Source organism: Taudactylus pleione, unplaced genomic scaffold, assembly GCF_031769625.1.
Source record: "Taudactylus pleione unplaced genomic scaffold, aTauple2 ptg000231l, whole genome shotgun sequence".
NCBI classification, from domain to species: Eukaryota; Metazoa; Chordata; class Amphibia; order Anura; family Myobatrachidae; genus Taudactylus; species Taudactylus pleione.
This window is the reverse complement of record NW_028284633.1, coordinates 1,470,891-1,493,650: the sequence shown is the minus strand read 5'-3', so window position 1 is coordinate 1,493,650 and position 22,760 is coordinate 1,470,891. Positions and strand designations below refer to the sequence as shown.

The 22,760-nt window shown below is 41.7% G+C and overlaps 1 protein-coding gene across 1 annotated transcript; it reads left to right on the top strand.

The window, feature by feature from the left end:
- Positions 1 to 23: 23 nt before the first annotated feature.
- Positions 24 to 13,980, top strand: LOC148516908 (trypsin-like). Its single transcript, XM_088479396.1, has 6 exons — positions 24 to 482; positions 3,650 to 3,734; positions 12,075 to 12,225; positions 13,120 to 13,373; positions 13,498 to 13,634; positions 13,831 to 13,980. The coding sequence occupies exons 1-6, from the start codon at positions 24 to 26 to the stop codon at positions 13,978 to 13,980; spliced, it is 1,236 nt and encodes a 411-aa protein (XP_088335522.1).
- Positions 13,981 to 22,760: the final 8,780 nt, after the last annotated feature.

The window sequence follows — 22,760 nt, the reverse complement described above, 5'->3', positions numbered from 1 at the left end:
GAATATATAAAGATCCCACCAGCATGATTCAAACAGAACTATTCCGAAAGGAAACTGCAACAAATAATCTCCTACATCAAACCAGTTCTCACTTTCCACCTACTATAGAAAATCTACCAAAAGGGGAATTTCTAAGAATAAGACGTAATTGCTCCGATAAAAAGATCTTTGAGGAAAAATGTATAGAACTTACTGAGAGACTTCTGGTAAGAGGTTACAGCAAAAGGTCGATTAAAAGAGCTAAAAAAATTACATCTGACATACCAAGGGAGTCCTTAATCTTTCCAACTAAAGATAATAAAGCTAAAAAGACCCCAGACAAACTCCGCTTTGTTGGCGACTTTTGTCAGGAATGGAGACAGATACAGGAGATCATACAAAAACACTGGCATACCCTACATCTTGACAGAGACCTATCAAAAATTCTTGATGACAAGGTCTCTATGAGCTGGAGACGTTCCAAAAACCTACGTGATGGGCAGGTAAGGAGTCATTTCATCAAAAACCCACCAAGACCAGCGAAACTAACAGGAACCTTTCCATGTGGCACTTGCAAAGCATGTCAATTCATATTAAAGACTAACAAAGTGGAAGACAAATTTGGCCAAACACTATATATATAAAACTTAATGAACTGCAATGCAGTAGGGGCGATCTACTGCATAGTGTGCAGCTGCAATAAAAAATACGTTGGTATGACATCTAGAGCATTTAAACATAGAATCCTGGAACATATTGGTTCCATTAGAAATGCATCCTCGGACTTGGAAAAACACAGAAAGCTAACCTCGGTAGCCCGACACTTCTTAAGATACCATCAAGGATCCAACCAGGATTTTAAATGCTTTGGCCTAGAGAAAATTAGTCTTGGTATACGTGGAGGAGACATGACACACAAAGAGAGTGCCTGGACTTTCAAATTGGGAGCATTAAACCCTGATGGTCTAAATGAGTATATAAATTATAGTGCCTTTATCTAATAACTTCTTAACAAATTCTTTAATGGGGTTATCTGTCCACTTATCTCTACATGGACAAATAAACAACATTTTTTATCATAATTCTCTTTTAGCATAGAGATTAATTCATTATATCTCCTTGGTTCAACAACATTTTTTATTCATTCTATCTTATGTTATCACCATAATCTAGGAATCTAACAATCATTATTTCCCTCTTTCACTGACATCACCTGGTCACATAATCTCCGACCACATTTTTCACTTTAACACTTCTAACAAGATCTTAAGTTAGATCTTCACAGTAATTACATTCACGATATGGTCACATTTTAGCAATTCCTTAGAATAAATGATACATCGAATAATATATCTACTTTTATACACTGTTCTACATTCACACACTCACACTGTCTAATTCCTTATTATTCAAGGAACTTCTCACTAGCACCAATATTTCTCTGGATTCAGAGACACCTTACTCTCTATATGTGACACCCATAGGAAAACAGGAATTATGACTCTGAAATGCTATTAGCAACAGAGCCGTCTCCCTACCAGTACTAATGGAAGTCACATTGTTGTCTCTTCCTTCAATTTACTCCATGTATGACCCCAATGTTCATCAATCACCAATGTCCATTTGGACATATGATGGAAAGTAACTTGGGCAATTGCCACTGCAGTAAGATCTATTCTCAACTTTATTACTTCCATATGGGTACTCTCATTATAGATTTTCAGGGAGGAGTCCTGCAATGATATCAACAGGTTTTCCTCTTGCTGATACAATGTAACAGCAGATACCCAATGTACTCATTCAGACACCTTATTACACAGATGATACGCTCACGTGCCATTCAATACATGATATAATGGCATGAAGTAGCTGTCACCTGTGTTAACCATATGGTGCCACCTTTTTCACGGCACAATCTATTTTGCCTATCTCTGGGTCTAGGACCTTACATATATGTTCCCCGTACCACTCCCAACATGCCACCAAGACAATACATGGGGATGAAATATGAACCTAATCTATCTATCAATATATGGAACATATTGCTGTCCTTCTTCTTATCCATAGATGGTTAACACTACGCGGTAAATATCTGACCGACATTTAATAGGTGCCTTTATATTAGGACTCTTATACTATGACCAATGCTGACCAGAGAAAATATCAAAAGTTGTGCATGTATATTTAAAAAAATTCTTTTATCCTTTTTATCTTTATTATATAGACAAGAACAGTGGACTTTTTGCAAAACATAACCATTCTATACCTCTTTAGGATGACTTATGTATTGTGACTATCAGCTATTTATCAATTTAGAAGTCAATCATTTATTCAAGGAACTTCTTACTAGCACCAATATTTCTCTGGATTCAGAGACACCTTACTCTCTATATGTGACACCTATAGGAAAACAGGAATTATAACTCTGCAATGCTATTAGCAACAGAGCCGTCTCCCTACCAGTACTAATGGAAGTCACATTGTTCTCTCTACCTTCAATTTACTCCATGTATGACCCCAATGTTCACCAATCACCAATGTCTATCTGGACATATGATGGAAAGTAACTTGGGCAATTGCCACTGCAGTAAGATCTATTCTCAACTTTATTACTTCCATATGGGTACTCTCATTATAGATTTTCAGGGAGGAGTCCTGCAATGATATCAACAAGTTTTCCTCTTGCTGATACAATGTAACAGCAGATACCCAATGTACTCATTCAGACACATTATTACACAGATGATATGCTCACGTGCCATTCAATACATGATATAATGGCATGAAGTAGCTGTCACCTGTGTTAACCATATGGTGCCACCTTTCTCACGGCACAATCTATTTAGCCTATATCTGGGTTTAGGACCTTACATATATGTTCCCCGCATCACTCCCAACAGACAACACATGGGGATGAAATATGAACCTAATCTATTTATCAATATATGGAACATATTGCTGTCCTTCTTATCCATAGATGGTTAACACTATGCGGTAAATATCTGACCGACACTTAATAGGTGCCTTTATATTAGGACTCATACTATGACCAATGCTGACCAGAGAAAATATCAAAAGTCGTGCATGTATATTCTAAAAATATATTTTTTTATCATCTTTATCTTTATTATATAGACAAGAACAGTGGACTTTTTGCACAACATAACCATTCTATACCTCCTTAGGATGACTTATGTATTGTGACTATCAGCTATTTAGCAAATTAGAAGTCAATCATTTATTTACTAACTTAACAAGTTCATTATTATTAGTATGGATATGTTACCCAATACTCTCCTTTGAATAGGATGATATATGCGCTACAAAACTCTACCAGCATTGAATAAGCAGGCCTATTTAAGGATAATTGTCACATCTTAACTAATACTGATCAGATAACACATTTGATCCACTCAGTGAATCTATATTTTGTGTATTTTTTTTTTTTTACTTAATTAACCTTCATCCTTACTAGAAAAGACAATAGTGTAACTTTACTTCATTATCAATTATATCATATTCCACGCTATGCACTGTGGTTATCAGTCAATGCAACCTTGTGCGGACTAGCACAGCAGGAGTTAACCTCATACAAACAGGAGACGGATACTCTGTCTCTAATAGAATGATAGATACCAGATGGCTCTGTTGACACATGTGACCAAGACAGGTGATCACATGGGAGACAGAGCCAATGAAAATAGATATCCCGCGATCACGTGATCGGGACACTGACAGGAAGACATGTACAAAAGGTAAGAGCAGAGCTCCTTCACTGCATGCGATGGTGAACAAGCCTATAGCGGGCGAAACGCGCGTCCAGTGACCTAAGATGAATCTGGCCGGACTAGTGCACTAGCCGACCATTCCCCTCCACTCTGTCTCATCTCAAGGGTAATTGTATCACAGCGTAGACTGCTGTGTCTGCACATCAGAATGTCATAACTCTGCCTGTATATTTACTGTTGTATTTGGACAAACTGCAGACTCCACACATGTTGTGGACAAGATGATTGGTCAACATATTTAAGGAACAACAGATTAAGAACTGATTTAATTTCATATGCTTGCAAGCACACTTAAAAATATTATTTAGCTGTTCCTGTATGAACAAATTATTCCAACTCAGCACATGGTATGATTTTCTCCGTCTGGGGTCTTTACAGATTATATTATAAACAAGACTTTGGATGTTAGAGCTTTATCTATACTTATGTGCAGAAATACTGATCACTCTGCATCAACTACTTTATGGCACATAACCCTTGCATAGACAATATTGGAGGTTTACAAAGATATTGACCAAATTGGTTTAAGATATCAATTGATATTTTCGCTTTTCGCTATATATTGTTTTCTTGATGTTGCATATATGTCCTAATGGTGAATTATTATACCAATAGAAGGAATTTGTATGGATGCAGTGTTCCCACTGCATAATTTACATCACATCCTCATTTATTAGTAAAAGAATTTGGATTCACCTATACTTCAGGACATGATATATTGAACATATTGGTTTAAGATATCAATTAATATTTTCGCTTCTCGCTATTTTTTCTTGATGTTGCATAAATGTCTTAATGGTGAACTATCAAATTAATAGAAGGAATTTGTATGGATGCAGTGTTTCCACTGCATAATTTACACCATATCCTCATTTATCAAATAAAGAATTTGGATTCACCTATATCTTAGGACGCGATATTTACAGATTGCAACATATATATATGTATCTTTGTTTTGTAGTGTCTTGTATTGTCCTCTTATACCTTGAAGACTTTATTTTAATGGATCTAATAAATGTTAAATTTTATTCTTATCATCAATAATTATATACAAAGAGTGCCCCCAAAAGAGAGCCTTCTTTCTTCTTTTTGTTATAATCACGTTATATATCTGGGCTCTGGGGAGCACCACCAATAGTAGTTATTTTTGAGATCTAACTTGTGTTAGATATATATTGAACTTGATTTGGGTAACGACTATATTACATCACTAATAGATAGTTCTCAGTGCGGATATAACCCCCCTTCCCTACAGCTTTTCTATAGATGTCAGTGCTTCCTCTGTGCTCTTCTGTTCTGTAGGTGTCACTGCTGCCTCTGTGCTGTCTGTAGGTGTCACTGCTGTCTCTGTGCTGTTCTGTTCTCTAGGTGTCACTGCTGCCTCTGTGCTGTTCTGTGCTGTAGGTGTCACTGCTGCCTCTGTGCTGTTCTGTGCTGTAGGTGTCACTGCTGCCTCTGTGAAGTTCTGTTCTCTAGGTGTCACTGCTGCCTCTGTGCTGTTCTGTAGGTCTCACTGCTGCCTCCGTGCTGTTCTGTTCTATAGGTGTCACTGCTGCCTTTGTGCTGTTCTGTGCTGTAGGTGTCACTGCTGCCTCTGTGCTGTTCTGTGTTGTAGGTGTCACTGCTGCCTCTGTGAAGTTCTGTTCTCTAGGTGTCACTGCTGCCTCTGTGCTGTTCTGTAGGTCTCACTGCTGCCTCTGTGCTGTACTGTTCTGTAGGTGTCACTGCTGCCTTTGTGCTGTCTGTAGGTGTCACTGCTGCCTCTGTGCTGTTCTGTTCTCTAGGTGTCACTGCTGCCTCTGTGCTGTTCTGTGCTGTAGGTGTCACTGCTGCCTCTGTGCTGTTCTGTGCGGTAGGTGTCACTGCTGCCTCTGTGAAGTTCTGTTCTCTAGGTGTCACTGCTGCCTCTGTGCTGTTCTGTAGGTCTCACTGCTGCCTCTGTGCTGTTCTGTTCTATAGGTGTCACTGCTGCCTTTGTGCTGTTCTGTTCTGTAGGTGTCACTGCTGCCTCTGCTCTGTTCTGTGCTGTAGGTGTCACTGCTGGCTTTGTGAAGTTCTGTTCTCTAGGTGTCACTGCTGCCTCTGTGCTGTTCTGTAGGTGTCACTGCTGCCTCTGTGCTGTTCTGTTCTATAGGTGTCACTGGTGCCTTTGTGCTGTTCTGCTCTGTAGGTGTCACTGCTGCCTCTGTGCTGTTCTGTAGGTCTCACTGCTGCCTCTGTGCTGGTCTGTTCTGTAGGTGTCACTGCTGCCTCTGTGCTGTGCTGTTCTGTAGGTGTCACTGCTGCCTCTGTTCTGTAGGTGTCACTGCTGCCTCTGTGCTGTTCTGTAGGTGTCACTGCTGCCTCTGTGCTGTTCTGTTCTGTAGGTGTCACTGCTGCCTCTGTGCTGTTCTGTTCTGTAGGTGTCATTGCTGCCTCTGTGCTGTTCAAATCTGTAGGTGTCAATGCTGCCTCTGTGCAGGTATGTATGTGACACTGCTGCCTCTGTTCTGTTCTGTAGGTATCACTGCTGCCTCTGTGCTGTTCTGTAGGTCTCACTGCTGCCTCTGTGCTGTTCTGTTCAGTAGGTGTCACTGCTGCCTCTGTGCTGTTCTGTTCTGTAGGTGTCACTGCTGCCTCTGTGCTGTTCTGTTCTGTAGGTGTCACTGCTGCCTCTGTGCTGTTCTGTTCTGTAGGTGTCACTGCTGCCTCTGTGCTATTCTGCTATGTAGGTGTCACTGCTGCCTCTGTGCTGTTCTGTAGGTATCAGTGCTGCCTCTGTGCTGTTCTGTATGTGTAACTGCTGCTTCTGCGCTGTTCTGTTCTGTAGGTGACACTGCTGCCTCTGTGCTGTTCTGTTCTATAGCTGTCACTGCTGCCTCTGTGCTGTTCTGTTCTGTAGGTGTCACTGCTGCCTCTTATCTGTTCTGTTCTGTAGGTGTTACTGATGCCTCTGTGCTGTTCTGTTCTGTTGGTGTCACTGCTGCCTCTATGCTGTTCTGTTCTGTAGGTGTCACTGCTGCCTCTGTGCTGTTCTGTAGGTGTCACTGCTGCCTCTGTGCTGTTCCGTTCTGTAGGTGTTACTGCTGCCTCTGTGCTGTTCTGTTCTGTAGGTGTCATTGCTGCCTCTGTGCTGTTCAAATCTGTAGGTGTCACTGCTGCCTCTGTGTTGGTATGTATGTGACACTGCTGCCTCTGTTCTGTTCTGTAGGTATCACTGCTGTCTCTGTTCTGTTCTGTAGGTCTCTGCTGCCTCTGTGCTGTTCTGTGCTGTACGTGTCACTGCTGCCTCTGTTCTGTAGGTCTCACTGCTGCCTCTGTGCTGTTCTGTTCTGTAGGTGTCACTGCTGCCTCTGTGCTGTTCCGTTCTGTAGGTGTCACTGCTGCCTCTGTGAAGTTCTGCAGGTGTCACTGCTGCCTCTGTGCTGTTCTGTTCTGTAGGTGTCACTGCTGCATCTGTGCTGTTCTGTTCTGTAGGTGTCACTGCTGCCTCTGTGCTGTTCTGTTCTGTAGGTGTCACTACTGCCTCTATGCTGTTCTGTTCTGTAGGTGTCACTGCTGCCTCTGTTCTGTTCTGTGCTGTAGGTGTCACTGCTGCCTCTGTGAAGTTCTGTTCTCTAGGTGTCACTGCAGCCTCTGTGCTGTTCTGTAGGTGTCACTGCTGCCTCTGTGCTGTTCTGTTCTATAGGTGTCACTGGTGCCTTTGTGCTGTTCTGCTCTGTAGGTGTCACTGCTGCCTCTGTGCTGTTCTGTAGGTCTCACTGCTGCCTCTGTGCTGGTCTGTTCTGTAGGTGTCACTGCTGCCTCTGTGCTGTGCTGTTCTGTAGGTGTCACTGCTGCCTCTGTGCAGAGCTGTTCTGTAGGTGTCACTGCTGCCTCTGTTCTGTAGGTGTCACTGCTGCCTCTGTGCTGTTCTGTAGGTGTCACTGCTGCCTCTGTGCTATTCTGTTCTGTAGGTGTCACTGCTGCCTCTTATCTGTTCTGTTCTGTAGGTGTTACTGATGCCTCTGTGCTGTTCTGTTCTGTTGGTGTCACTGCTGCCTCTATGCTGTTCTGTTCTGTAGGTGTCACTGCTGCCTCTGTGCTGTTCTGTAGGTGTCACTGCTGCCTCTGTGCTGTTCCGTTCTGTAGGTGTTACTGCTGCCTCTGTGCTGTTCTGTTCTGTAGGTGTCATTGCTGCCTCTGTGCTGTTCAAATCTGTAGGTGTCACTGCTGCCTCTGTGCTGGTATGTATGTGACACTGCTGCCTCTGTTCTGTTCTGTAGGTATCACTGCTGTCTCTGTTCTGTTCTGTAGGTCTCACTGCTGCCTCTGTGCTGTTCTGTGCTGTACGTGTCACTGCTGCCTCTGTTCTGTAGGTCTCACTGCTGCCTCTCTGCTGTTCTGTTCTGTAGGTGTCACTGCTGCCTCTGTGCTGTTCCGTTCTGTAGGTGTCACTGCTGCCTCTGTGAAGTTCTGCAGGTGTCACTGCTGCCTCTGTGCTGTTCTGTTCTGTAGGTGTCACTGCTGCATCTGTGCTGTTCTGTTCTGTTGGTGTCACTGCTGCCTCTGTGCTGTTCTGTTCTGTAGGTGTCACTGCTGCCTCTGTGCTGTTCTGTTCTGTAGGTGTCACTACTGCCTCTATGCTGTTCTGTTCTGTAGGTGTCACTGCTGCCTCTGTTCTGTTCTGTGCTGTAGGTGTCACTGCTGCCTCTGTGAAGTTCTGTTCTCTAGGTGTCACTGCTGCCTCTGTGCTGTTCTGTAGGTGTCACTGCTGCCTCTGTGCTGTTCTGTTCTATAGGTGTCACTGGTGCCTTTGTGCTGTTCTGCTCTGTAGGTGTCACTGCTGCCTCTGTGCTGTTCTGTAGGTCTCACTGCTGCCTCTGTGCTGGTCTGTTCTGTAGGTGTCACTGCTGCCTCTGTGCTATGCTGTTCTGTAGGTGTCACTGCTGCCTCTGTGCAGAGCTGTTCTGTAGGTGTCACTGCTGCCTCTGTGCTGTTCTGTAGGTGTCACTGCTGCCTCTGTGCTGTTCCGTTCTGTAGGTGTCACTGCTGCCTCTGTGCTGTTCTGTTCTGTAGGTGTCATTGCTGCCTCTGTGCTGTTCAAATCTGTAGGTGTCACTGCTGCCTCTGTGCAGTTATGTATGTCACACTGCTGCCTCTGTTCTGTTCTGTAGGTATCACTGCTGCCTCTGTTCTGTTCTGTAGGTCTCACTGCTGCCTCTGTGCTATTCTGTAGGTGTCACTGCTGCCTCTTATCTGTTCTGTTATGTAGGTGTCACTGCTGCCACTGTGCTGTTCTGTAGGTATCAGTGCTGCCTCCGTGCTGTTCTGTATGTGTAACTGCTGCTTCTGCGCTGTTCTGTTCTGTAGGTGACACTGCTGCCTCTGTGCTGTTCTGTTCTATAGCTGTCACTGCTGCCTCTGTGCTGTTCTGTTCTGTAGGTGTCACTGCTGCCTCTTATCTGTTCTGTTCTGTAGGTGTTACTGATGCCTCTGTGCTGTTCTGTTCTGTAGGTGTCACTGCTGCCTCTATGCTGTTCTGTTCTGTAGGTGTCACTGCTGCCTCTGTGCTGTTCTGTAGGTGTCACTGCTGCCTCTGTGCTGTTCCGTTCTGTAGGTGTTACTGCTGCCTCTGTGCTGTTCTGTTCTGTAGGTGTCATTGCTGCCTCTGTGCTGTTCAAATCTGTAGGTGTCACTGCTGCCTCTGTGCTGGTATGTATGTGACACTGCTGCCTCTGTTCTGTTCTGTAGGTATCACTGCTGTCTCTGTTCTGTTCTGTAGGTCTCACTGCTGCCTCTGTGCTGTTCTGTGCTGTAGGTGTCACTGCTGCCTCTGTTCTGTAGGTCTCACTGCTGCCTCTGTGCTGTTCTGTTCTGTAGTTGTCACTGCTGCCTCTGTGCTGTTCCGTTCTGTAGGTGTCACTGCTGCCTCTGTGAAGTTCTGTTCTCTAGGTGTCACTGCTGCCTCTGTGCTGTTCTGTAGGTGTCACTGCTGCCTCTGTGCTGTTCTGTTCTATAGGTGTCACTGGTGCCTTTGTGCTGTTCTGCTCTGTAGGTGTCACTGCTGCCTCTGTGCTGTTCTGTAGGTCTCACTGCTGCCTCTGTGCTGGTCTGTTCTGTAGGTGTCACTGCTGCCTCTGTGCTATGCTGTTCTGTAGGTGTCACTGCTGCCTCTGTGCAGAGCTGTTCTGTAGGTGTCACTGCTGCCTCTGTGCTGTTCTGTAGGTGTCACTGCTGCCTCTGTGCTGTTCCGTTCTGTAGGTGTCACTGCTGCCTCTGTGCTGTTCTGTTCTGTAGGTGTCATTGCTGCCTCTGTGCTGTTCAAATCTGTAGGTGTCACTGCTGCCTCTGTGCAGTTATGTATGTCACACTGCTGCCTCTGTTCTGTTCTGTAGGTATCACTGCTGCCTCTGTTCTGTTCTGTAGGTCTCACTGCTGCCTCTGTGCTATTCTGTAGGTGTCACTGCTGCCTCTTATCTGTTCTGTTATGTAGGTGTCACTGCTGCCGCTGTGCTGTTCTGTAGGTATCAGTGCTGCCTCCGTGCTGTTCTGTATGTGTAACTGCTGCTTCTGCGCTGTTCTGTTCTGTAGGTGACACTGCTGCCTCTGTGCTGTTCTGTTCTATAGCTGTCACTGCTGCCTCTGTGCTGTTCTGTTCTGTAGGTGTCACTGCTGCCTCTTATCTGTTCTGTTCTGTAGGTGTTACTGATGCCTCTGTGCTGTTCTGTTCTGTAGGTGTCACTGCTGCCTCTATGCTGTTCTGTTCTGTAGGTGTCACTGCTGCCTCTGTGCTGTTCTGTAGGTGTCACTGCTGCCTCTGTGCTGTTCCGTTCTGTAGGTGTTACTGCTGCCTCTGTGCTGTTCTGTTCTGTAGGTGTCATTGCTGCCTCTGTGCTGTTCAAATCTGTAGGTGTCACTGCTGCCTCTGTGCTGGTATGTATGTGACACTGCTGCCTCTGTTCTGTTCTGTAGGTATCACTGCTGTCTCTGTTCTGTTCTGTAGGTCTCACTGCTGCCTCTGTGCTGTTCTGTGCTGTAGGTGTCACTGCTGCCTCTGTTCTGTAGGTCTCACTGCTGCCTCTGTGCTGTTCTGTTCTGTAGTTGTCACTGCTGCCTCTGTGCTGTTCCGTTCTGTAGGTGTCACTGCTGCCTCTGTGAAGTTCTGTTCTGTAGGTGTCATTACTGCCTCTGTGCTGTTCTGTAGGTGACACTGCTGCCACTGTGCTGTTCTCTTCTTTAGGTGTCACTGCTGCCTCTATGCTGTTCTGTATGTGTAACTGCTGCTTCTATGCTGTTCTGTTCTTTAGGTGTCACTGCTGCCTCTGCGCTGCTCTGTTCTGTAGGTGTCACTGCTGCCTCTTATCTGTTCTGTTCTGTAGGTGTCAGTGCTACCTCTGTGCTGTTCTGAGCTGTAGGTGTCACTGCTGCCTCTGTTCTGTAGGTCTCACTGCTGCCTCTGTGCTGTTCTGTTCTGTAGTTGTCACTGCTGCCTCTGTGAAGTTCTGTTCTGTAGGTGTCATTACTGCCTCTGTGCTGTTCTGTAGGTGACACTGCTGCCGCTGTGCTGTTCTGTTCTTTAGGTGTCACTGCTGCCTCTATGCTGTTCTGTATGTGTAACTGCTGCTTCTATGCTGTTCTGTTCTTTAGGTGTCACTGCTGCCTCTGCGCTGTTCTGTTCTGTAGGTGTCACTGCTGCCTCTTATCTGTTCTGTAGTTGTCACTGCTGCCTCTGTGCTGTTCCGTTCTGTAGGTGTCACTGCTGCCTCTGTGAAGTTCTGTTCTGTAGGTGTCATTACTGCCTCTGTGCTGTTCTGTAGGTGACACTGCTGCCGCTGTGCTGTTCTATTCTTTAGGTGTCACTGCTGCCTCTGCGCTGTTCTGTTCTGTAGGTGTCACTGCTGCCTCTTATCTGTTCTGTACTGTAGGTGTCACTGCTGCCTCTATGCTGTTCTGTATGTGTAACTGCTGCTTCTATGCTGTTCTGTTCTTTAGGTGTCACTGCTGCCTCTGCGCTGTTCTGTTCTGTAGGTGTCACTGCTGCCTCTTATCTGTTCTGTTCTGTTGGTGTCACTGCTGCCTCTGTGCTGTTCTGTTCTGTAGGTGTCAGTGCTGCCTCTGTGCTGTTCAAATCTGTAGGTGTCACTGCTGCCTCTGTTCTGCTCTGTAGGTGTCACTGCTGCCTCTGTGCTGTTCTGTAGGTATCACTGCTGCCTTTGTTCTGTTCTGTAGGTGTCACTGCTGCCTCTGTGCTGTCTGTATGTGTCACTGCATCCCTCGCTTTCTAAAGCCAAACAGCCACGCCTGAGTACATTATTAGGTAAATTAGTTTTATATGTTCTTTTACAGCTGCATTGGAGGATGATAAGATAGTCGGAGGTTACGTCTGTGCAGAGAACTCTGTTCCCTTCCAGGTGTCCCTGAATTCTGGGTACCACTTCTGTGGAGGATCCCTGATTAACAGCCTGTGGGTGGTCTCTGCTGCTCACTGCTCCAAACAGTAAGTGCAAACATTGGGGAATAGATTCTTGTCATTGACACTTACTGGTTTCTTTACAGATTGATTTGATGATTTATTGGTTGTCTTGTAGTTTGATATGACAAGTATTATTAAACTGTTTTCTTTCTATTATGTAACATATATTTCCATGTGATATTAATTTATTTAATGCTTGTAATGTTTAATATTGTTAAATCTTAAACATTCCAACAGTAATATTCCAGTAATGATGATGTTATTATTATTATTATTATTATTATTATTATTATTATTATTATTATTATTATTATTATTATATGTTGTAGAAGTTGTAGTAATATTAACATCAATGATTAGTATGGGCCCACAGTACTCATCACTACTGTATAGGGAAAGCATACATGGGATATAAAAGACATAAAAACAAAGGCTTGTGAGGACTCTACTCATGTGAGCTTACAATCTAGTGGGTATAAGCAGAACTGAGGTAAGATAAAGGCCAGTTTAAGGTCCAAATGGGCCTGGGTCTGCTAATGTTCACAGGCCAATTATAAGCAAATTATCAAAGGATGTGTGACCAGTGATGTGTGGGTGTGGCCATGTGGGTGTGGCCAGTGCTGCGTGGGTGTGGCCAGTGCTGTGTGGGTGTGGCCAGTGCCATGTGAGCATGTACACACATTACATTTTCAGTCCCAATGTTTCTCTAAATATGTAAAAGTATAATAATTGCATCATTTTGTGATCATAATGATGGGCCTATTTTTATGTAGAAGCCTGGGGCTGTAGTCCCATCAGCCCCCACTGTTAATCTGGCCCTGGCTCTGAGTGATATCCTCTCAATATAAATTTTCTTTGTTGTCTCCAGAATGCCTCAAGTATCACATACATGATTGTGCTGTATTTCCATTCATCCAGGAATGTTGAGGTCAGACTGGGAGAACACAACATCGCTACAAGTGAGGGCACAGAGCAGTTCATCAGCTCCACCAGCGTCATCAAACATAAAGACTACCACCCCAAAACCCTGGACAATGACATTCTGTTGATCAAGCTCTCCTCCCCCGCCACCCTCAATGACTACGTCCAGCCTGTGGCTCTGCCCAATGGCTGCGCTGATGCTGGCACCAGCTGTGTGATCTCCGGCTGGGGAAACACACTCAGCAGCGGCAGTAAGTTACAGATCAATAACTAAAGTCCATACTTGCTCTTGAGCTTCTTTGAGAAATAATTCTGTCAATGAGTCCATTGCAAAGTTAGCAAAACCAATCAAAACATAATTATATTTTTTTTCAGGCAATTACCCAGATCTTCTACATTGTGTGGATGCCCCCATCCTGACCTCTGCTCAGTGTGAAAACGCCTACCCAGGAGAGATCACTGAGAACATGGTCTGTGTTGGTTATCTGGAGGGTGGCAAGGATTCCTGCCAGGTAATGTTACTACTGTAGTTCATCATTGCAATACCAATGGAATCATGATCATTCATACATAGTACTGTATAGCTCAACAAAGTTTTTAAACTTGAGGAAGTTTGATGTAAACAATCTGTGCAATTCCATAGTGAAATAATATAGTAGTTGATCATGATGTGGTATGAATGTCTAACAATCTCCCTCCTGTGCTCAGGGTGACTCTGGTGGACCCGTGGTCTGTGACGGACAGCTCCAGGGCATTGTCTCCTGGGGATACGGCTGTGCCCTGGTGGACTATCCCGGTGTCTACACCAAGGTCTGCAACTACAACGCCTGGATAGCCGACACTATTGCTGCAAATTAAAATAGCTAACGGTTATTCTTCATGGATTTGTGAACCTTTTAATAAAATATAAATTTTAGACAATTTTGTATTTACTTGTGCAAAAAAAAACTTACCTAAATCAAGAAGTCTGACACCTGAAATAAATGATACAGGTTTAGGAGAATATAATAAGTAAAATATTGTAAAAGTTCAGATTTTACTTCTATTTATCTGCAAGATTTAAAGCAGCAATATCTTTAAAGGCAAAACCAGTCTTTAAAAAATGTGCGTTTTAAATTTGACAACAAAATCAATGAAAATTTGTCTGCTTTACATATTTGTACCCTATTATTGTACAATCCCCACTTAGGCCCGTATTCAATTTTGCCGAGCCGCCATACTTTTTCGCCTCCCGGACTTTTCGCCTACTTCGCTTGTTTTGCAGGTGGAAAAGTATTGCGTGCGTGCCCGCGTATCGCCGTATTCAATTTGAAAGTAGGCGAAAACGAGACCCAGCAAAACTTAAACAAGCGGAAAGTCATGTCAAATTTGGGGAAATCAGCCTGACACCTCCCAAAAGATGCTCTGACATGGGGGTTAGCTATGGTACCCCCCGATTTGGTTTGCTGAAGGTATTTGGTGTTTTTAAACAGGCTCAATAGCTGCTAAATAGCATTTTTCTATACGTGGTGCAGAATAGTATTCAGGAGTAATTTTTGCAGAAAATAACTTATCCCAGCAAATTTGGGGTACTTGAAAATGGGGGGGGGCAGCATATTTTAAAGTTGCTAAAGTGAAGTTGAACAAATTTAGAAAAATCCACCTTCTGTAAGCACCTGCAATTAAAAAAACACTTGGGGCGTACTTGGGGAACCCCCCAGAGTCAAGTTCGCTAGTTTTTAACTTTGTCCCCCCACTTTTTTTTTTTGCCCCCAAATTCAAAGTGATTTTTTGGGGTGTCCTTAAGTAAATTTTTTGGCACAGTTTACCTTTGGGGGACTGTCTGAAAGCTGCATGGGCGTTCCCGCAACATTGCTCCCCAAAACCCCAATTCTGCCCTTTTTTCTGCCTGCTATTCATAGGCGAATCTTTTTTACCTATTACATTGCATTGACTTTCAGCCTAGGTGGAAAGTCTGCCAAATTGAATACGGAGTAAAATCAAAACAGGCGAAAATGACATCATCGGCAAAAAGTTTGCGCCCAAAACACACGAAAACGACTCTTCGCTTCAAATTGAATACGGGCCTTATTGTACAATCTCCACTTAATGAAGTTACAGAATATCATTGTCTTCATTTTCAAACATTCAGTTTCTTCTCTAATTATGTATATGAGCTACAATGAAGAAGTGAGTACATTAAGTAAAAATGGATATAGCTCTATTCGACAACAAAAATGTCCATCTCTAGTTTCATGTTCATTCATTTCTTAAGTGGTTGAGCCATCGGGCATTATTGGTAAATTTTGAATTTGGTACACATATAAAATTGAATACATCACTTTTATATTTTACAACTCTTCAGTGTGTTTTATTAAAATCTGAGAGTCTTGGACTTTACACTTTAAAACTCATACCTCAATTTTTCATGTGTAGATGTCAGTTCCTCTTCCCCCTCCCTACTCTGCCAGTCTGCTAACTCCTCTTGGATGTCCCAATGCTTCCAGAAATGTAACATAGCCAAGACAAAACTCACTATTTTCCACCTTTCCTGGATCCCTCCACCTCATCCCCTCTCTCTCTCTCTGTTGATAACATCACCTTTACTTCTGTCCCTTGTGTCCACAACCACAGTGTCATCTATGATTCTGTTCTCTCCCCATATTCAGGCTCTCAGTCAGGACCTGCCTTAACAAATTTGGTGTCTTAAACAAGGTTTTATCTCATGCCCCCCCTACAATGCCTTTGGGCTACTTCTACAATGCCTGTGGGCTACTTCCCTACTAGACCTAATGCCTGACACCTAGTCTTGTGTGGTAATGAGAAAATGGTGTCCCGCTGGGACCTTAACAACTCTGCCAACCTTGGCATACACAGAGGGTTACCCTCTTTGCCAGCCCTTTCAAAAGGACAAGGAAGATTAGAAATATAAAAAAGAATGAGTACCTACAACCCATGATATGAGACTATTAATGACCAAAACACAAGAGACTTATCAACATTTTGTACCATCAAGGATTAGATTACCATCATACCATTCAAGAGAAAGAAACATTGGTAGAATATTTTCCACAACAAATGGCCTTCATTTTACCACAATATACAAGAGCACCTTACAAAAGAGATAGGCTTCAACAAAGATTGCATGGAAATGTTTTGTGGTTCCATGAATGGTCCTGCACGAATTCAAAAAGTATGGAAAATCCCAATTCCAACAACCACTCCTTAATAAAAAGATAGGATCAATTCATAATATGTTTCCATTGACGAAATGGATAACTTTGGAGAACTACCCACTTCAGCCAGTTTATTTAGGGCCCGATTCAGACCCGCTCGCTAGATGCATTTGCACGCAGTCAAAGTATGCAAATCCCGCGATCGCACAGCAAGACATTAGCATGCCCACTATGTATTTGCATGCGATCGCGTTATGTATTTAGACACCCACTTTCCCTTAGTAACACACGTCATCTCCAGGAAGTGTATGCAACAATTGATTACATCGAATAACGTCGGAACCATACGCAGCACTTGTGGCTGACCATACCCTACTGCAAGCACTGCGAGTGCTGCTGTGTGTAATTCAGCCATGTGACATGTATGCTGATGCTGTGTCTTAATTATGTACACCCCTGAAACGGTGTTCAGATGCACAGACACGGTTGCGTTCGCAGCACCACACCCTCGTTTCCATCGACCATCCCCTGTCACCACCCACAAAGGGCTCGTGCTTTCACTCTTTCTAGCGAGGAGTCTGTGCATAAGAGGCGATCGTTTCTCGATCACTGTGACTTGTTCACGCACTGCGTCTTATATGCATGCGCAGATTGCAAATAAAGGCTGGCTACGTGTGAACGCATCCTAGCGAGCGGGTCTGAATCGGGAAGTTCCCTGAGTTTGGCATCGAAATCATCAAATTTTTACAGTTGAAAGAAAAGTTGGACAGAACATAACCCTTAAGAAGAAAATGGGGTGTATTAGAAAAAGAAAATTGTCAAAAAGAAGACAGACAGATATCCAGTGAAGGGATCTTTAGTCTAGGCAATTTCACTTTGAATGACACACATATGAAATTACACAATAAAGGGTTATCTTTTGCACCTACCAGTAAAGTTAACTCCTTTAACACCTACATAGATGTCAAAACTTTTGTTTGAAATTATACATTAAAAAATACTTCATAAGACAGGATCTAATTATCAGGAACTATGACAATTCTCAAACCACAAATGAGAGAATAAATTATTCATCATTGAAGAATAAAATCTACACTTTACCCAACAGCCCTAAAAGGTAACTACATTAACATTTTTCAAAAAATGTTTCAAGATGACCTGTACTTTCAGACAAAATTGGAATTCAGAAAGAATATAAAACAGTCAATTTAACCATAATGTAAAGGAAAACACAAATAAAAATTCATAAATATTAAATAAATTGTGAGAAAACAAGTGGATATAGGAGATGCAACAGTCAATATGGATCAGTCCAATTACCTGAAAGAAGTTTACAGACTATTATCAGATGAAAGTATATGCAAAACTATACAATAGGACTCAATGGATTTTTCAAAGGTGATTTAACTACCAGAATAATAGGTTCTTAAACAAGAATTAAAATTCCTAAACAAAGAACCTCCTGTATTTTTACTTCTTTGCTAAATTACACAAGGATGTGGTCAACCCGCCAGGACATCCTATTGTGTCTGCATTAGGGTCCCTCACTGAAGAACTCTCCAGCTATGTCTATACATTTGTGTATAATATAGAGAAATAATTGCCATCATTTTTGAAAGATTAAAATCCTAAAAAAATCAAGTGGGAAGAAGACGTTATCTTATGTACAAATGTGTCCCCTTACACCTTTCCTTTTTTGCTTCATTTGATACAATATGCTTAGCACGGATAAGATGCTCTACCACCAGTAGCCATTGGATAAATTCCCAATTGCAAAAATAATTTGTATAAAGTAGAACATTTTAGGAAAAATCACCAGGCGTGGCTAAGTCACAGAGTCCATGGCAAGGCAAATTTGGTCATATGGCTATAATTTAGGACAGGTGTGTGTGGACACATCTGTACAACAAACATTTCCTTGCTTTACACTACTGTTAATTATTCACAAGGAATTGAAGCAACACGCCATTTCTTGGAGGCCATAAACACTCTTGATAGTCTGCAAATTGAATTTCTAATTCACTGACTTTAATTTAAATCACAATTATTTAAAGTTTAACATTCAATTCTGTCTACAAACACAGAGGATGGCAATTGGGACCAAGTTTGCACTAAGTTATACTAACTTATTTATGAGAAAATGGAAGACAACACATATAGTATATGTAATAAACCCTTTGTTGCAAACTTGGTCCTCTGGGAACATTATATAGATGATATAATTATCAACTGGAAAGGGGATGCCATACAATCTCCAAAGTTCATGAATCTATAAACCAAAACGACAACAACATGAGAATTACTTCTAGTTTTAGTTCTGAAAGTATAATCTTCTTAGATTTAGAAGTATACATCTCCAATAGTATCATCCAGACTATATACATCTCCAATAGCATCATCCAGTCTATAACACACTTTCAAAAGGTCAATACTAACAACTTGAGTATAAAACACCAGAATTGTCAGGCACTAGTACTTGGTACTTTGTACATGGAAAATGTTTTTATATCTCAATCAGCTGCAGCAGCCTACTGTGACTCCATGGACACTCACTGAACAAACCTCCAATATTGAAAGTAAACAATCAAAAATAAATGTGAGACACTGATCTTATTAAAAATCAAATATTATTGGCATGGCAGGAAATGGATAATGACACGTGTGAATAAATGAACATTAAATAACCGACACATGATCACACTATACAAAACATATAAATGTGCACTTGAATGATATGTTTATAAATTAAATTGTAAATAATATCAAACAAAAAATGTGCTGAAAAAAACACTGTATAAAATATAACAATTTAATACATTAGCCTCACCTATGTGCATGATTATTACATCCTAAACATAGTACAGACTTAATGGGCTTGCTGAAGTCCTAATACTGCACGTTACTGTGAATAATCCAACCAGGTTAAAAGTGAGAAATTCTACTGTATTTACGAGTGTGTAGTCAGGTCAGGTGCTTACATCACTGCAGGTAGTTATAAGCTGGTGGCTTTATTTTTTAGCATGATGTGGAAACTTGCAAACAGTCAATGGTGTCATGTGGATAGTTCATCTGACCGGTTCCACCTCCAGCAGAGGCTTTAGTAAAGACTCTTTGATAAAGCCTCTGTTAAAGCCTCTGTTGGATTGCTTTCGACACAGACAGACTAACTCATAGCAGGGAATCACATATACAGGATCCCCGAGTGTCACTTGATACCACCAGTGTTCCCGCACCCAGGAAGGTTTCCCCTCACACAGTTCAAGCCTTGAGCATCCCCAGAGCGTGGTCTTCTATGTATAAGGGATGAAATTGAAACACTTGCCTATGGAAACTATTTAAAAACTACTGGTTTTAAATAAATATTACTGGTTATTCATTTGGTGCAGCCTTTGTAGAAAGGACTTTGCTTTTATTCCAGATAAATAAGAGGTTCTGGACTTCTCTTGTTACCCTTTCAATGCGGCAAAAATCACAAACTGACAGGATCTGGTTCCCTAAGTGGGTAGTATTTATACGTTACACAGGAAGGTGCAAAAGTTTGGGTTATTACCCTTGCATTTGTCAGGGAACTTACCCCCCCCACACCCAAAAAAAACAACAACAATGCTTTCATACCAGTTAAAAACACACAAAATATTATTCAGTTGTACTATATTGTGTGTAGTGTTCCAGTACAGTATATTACAATTTATCCAGAATCTGTCAAAGTTTTTGGCACTATTCTAGTACTTGTCAGTAAAATTACCCCCCCCCACCAAAAAAAAAAATACAATAATGTTTTCAAAATAGTTAAAAATAAGCAAAAATGATCATGTTGCACTTATATGTTTGTTATATCACTGATTACATAGGAATCTGCAAATAAACTACGCTATTTGTCAGTGAACTTATTTCCACCACTGTTAAAAAGACACAAAAATGAATATTGGTATACCGTACTTATATTGTGTGCAGTTACTGATCGACGTGTTGGTGTTCTTTAAAATTAACTACAAATTGTTTGAGGAAGACCATAGTCACCCTTTTAAAAAATATGTAAGTCTAGATTCCAGTTGCAATTAGCTAATATTGGGGGAGAAGATTATTATCTTCTCGACATCAGCAATGAGGTTGATGATGCTTATGATAATGATGATGACATCAACAATTTTCAAGATGATCACTGAGCCCCAGGTGTAAAAGAAAAAAATAATAAAGAAAGGATATATAGTGTATATATGAATATACCTTTATTTAAATTATAAGATGTTATTTTTGGTTCACATTGCAACAAAAATGTCAAGTTATTTATATGAATCTTTTGTTGGGGGTCCAAAAAAAAACAAATATTGACTGACATCCAAAATATTTCCATTCTCTCAGTTTTTTAAATCAAAGTAGTATGTGGAGTTTATATTGTATGTGGAGTTTATATTGTATGTGAAGTTTATATTTATATCCACTTCATATTGTACATTTTATAAGTTTGCTTGTTTGAACTTTGAGATGTACAGTTAACAAAATGATAATCCTCTGTGTAGTTATAGATTATTGTATCTTGTATGCTGTGGCTGAGTGTTACATTTTTAAAATAAAATAAAATAAATAATAAATAATAAAATGAAGGCTCCAAGCTGCTCATATAATGCTCTCCAGAGCCCTGGCTGTCAGCACCTAGACCCGGCCTCATGGCCCCAGAGGAAAGGTGGTGCTCCAGGTGCTGATGCCATGTCTCTATAGGGCATTGCACATGAAGCATGCAGGCATAGACAGGACAGGTTAGTGTGTCCCAAAGATAAAGGTTACTTTGTTATCCAGCTTCGTTAAGATCAGCAGCAATTTTACTTAAATCCTAACAATTTAGCTTCTTGAGGCTGTTTATAATGGAAAGATTTGTAACTCTTATAACAAATTGACACATACGGTATATAGCTCCCCACGGGATAGTCTTATTAACCATTCATTTATGTTCTCAGAAACTTAGCAGCAGGATAATATGTATCCTTTAAATTAGCTGTCTATAGTTATTAATGATGGAATATGGATACAGTGTTAGGAAATAGGATGAATATTATTACTCTCACGGTAATTATAACCAAGCCTAAATATTTATGGTATGAGGTTATTATGCTGGAATGCAGTGTTCTCCTTTCTCCAAATATAACGCTTCTCATTTAAACCAAAAAAGATCTATTTGGACTCATCTGTCTACAATACATAGGGTCTCATTCAGAGCCGCTCGTAAGCGGCCGTTCGCTTGTTCCGAGCGATGTTCGCACATCTGCGCATGCGTACGGTTTGTAATACGCATGCGCGAACCAGTCAGTGCGGCCGAAAATCGTTTGTTCGCTAAATAGCGAATGCCTGCTATTTTGAGTGACAGGAGGAGGCGTATGTGGGTGGTAACAGGGGAAGGTGCTTGAAAACGGGGAGTGGAATTCAGAACGCAGGCGTGCTTAAAGGTCAAAACGGGCGTTTTATGGGTGTGCATAATTATTACAGCAGCGTCATTGACCACGTCACTTGGTTGTTTTATAGTCAGAACTGCTCGCAAGATAGCGGTAGGAAAAACCAACCACAAGAATAGCGAGCAGTTCATACGCTGTTCGATGTACTCGATTAATCTAATAAATAGCGGACATGACGTATGGTGCGAGCGGCCAGGGGGCGTATTTTTCAAAATTACGACCACAAGTTTTGTTCGCTCGTTCAGACATAGAGGCGTGAACAGACCGCAAAGAGCGAACGGTTCATTTGAATAGCCACCCCAGTTCCAATAGTCTTCTGGCTTGTCCAGGTGATCTTCAGCAAATTGCAGTCGGGAAGCAATGTTCTATTTGGACAGTGGTGGCTTTCTCCTTGCAGTCCTGCAATGAGCACCATTTTTGTTCAGTGTCCTCCTGATGGTGGACTCATGAACATTATCATTAGCTAATGCTTACGTGCAGCTTTACAATTCCTTCCACTGCTAAATCACCCTCATAATCAGAAAGGTAACAGTGATCTTAACACAATGCTCACAAAACCTGAAATTTCAAGTAAGTGTGTTATTATAAGAGGATAAACAGATGAAAAAGTGAAAATGGTGTTTTGTTTGCTGTGACTGTGACTTATTCCATGTTTGTCTGTGTATGAGAGGGAGGTGATTTATAACAGCGGTCAATTATGTCTTCAAGAGAAAGGCAAAAATACAATATCATGCACTGTGGGAGTATTTATTTTGATTTAGACAAGACCAAAGAAAAAAGCTGTTTAAAAAGAAATACAAGGGCTGATTGAAAAGTAATGAGACTGATTTTTTTATTCAGAATCGGATAACTCCACAGGATCTGAACATTTTTCTCTTACAAAGTAGCGTCCTTCACATTCAATATATTTTTTGCAGCGTTTCAACAATGATTAAACGACGTGCAGTAGATTGTTTTGTGACATCACCTTTAGGGGCCTATGTATCAAAGACTGGAGAGAGATAAAATTGTGAGAGATAAAGCACTAACCAATCAG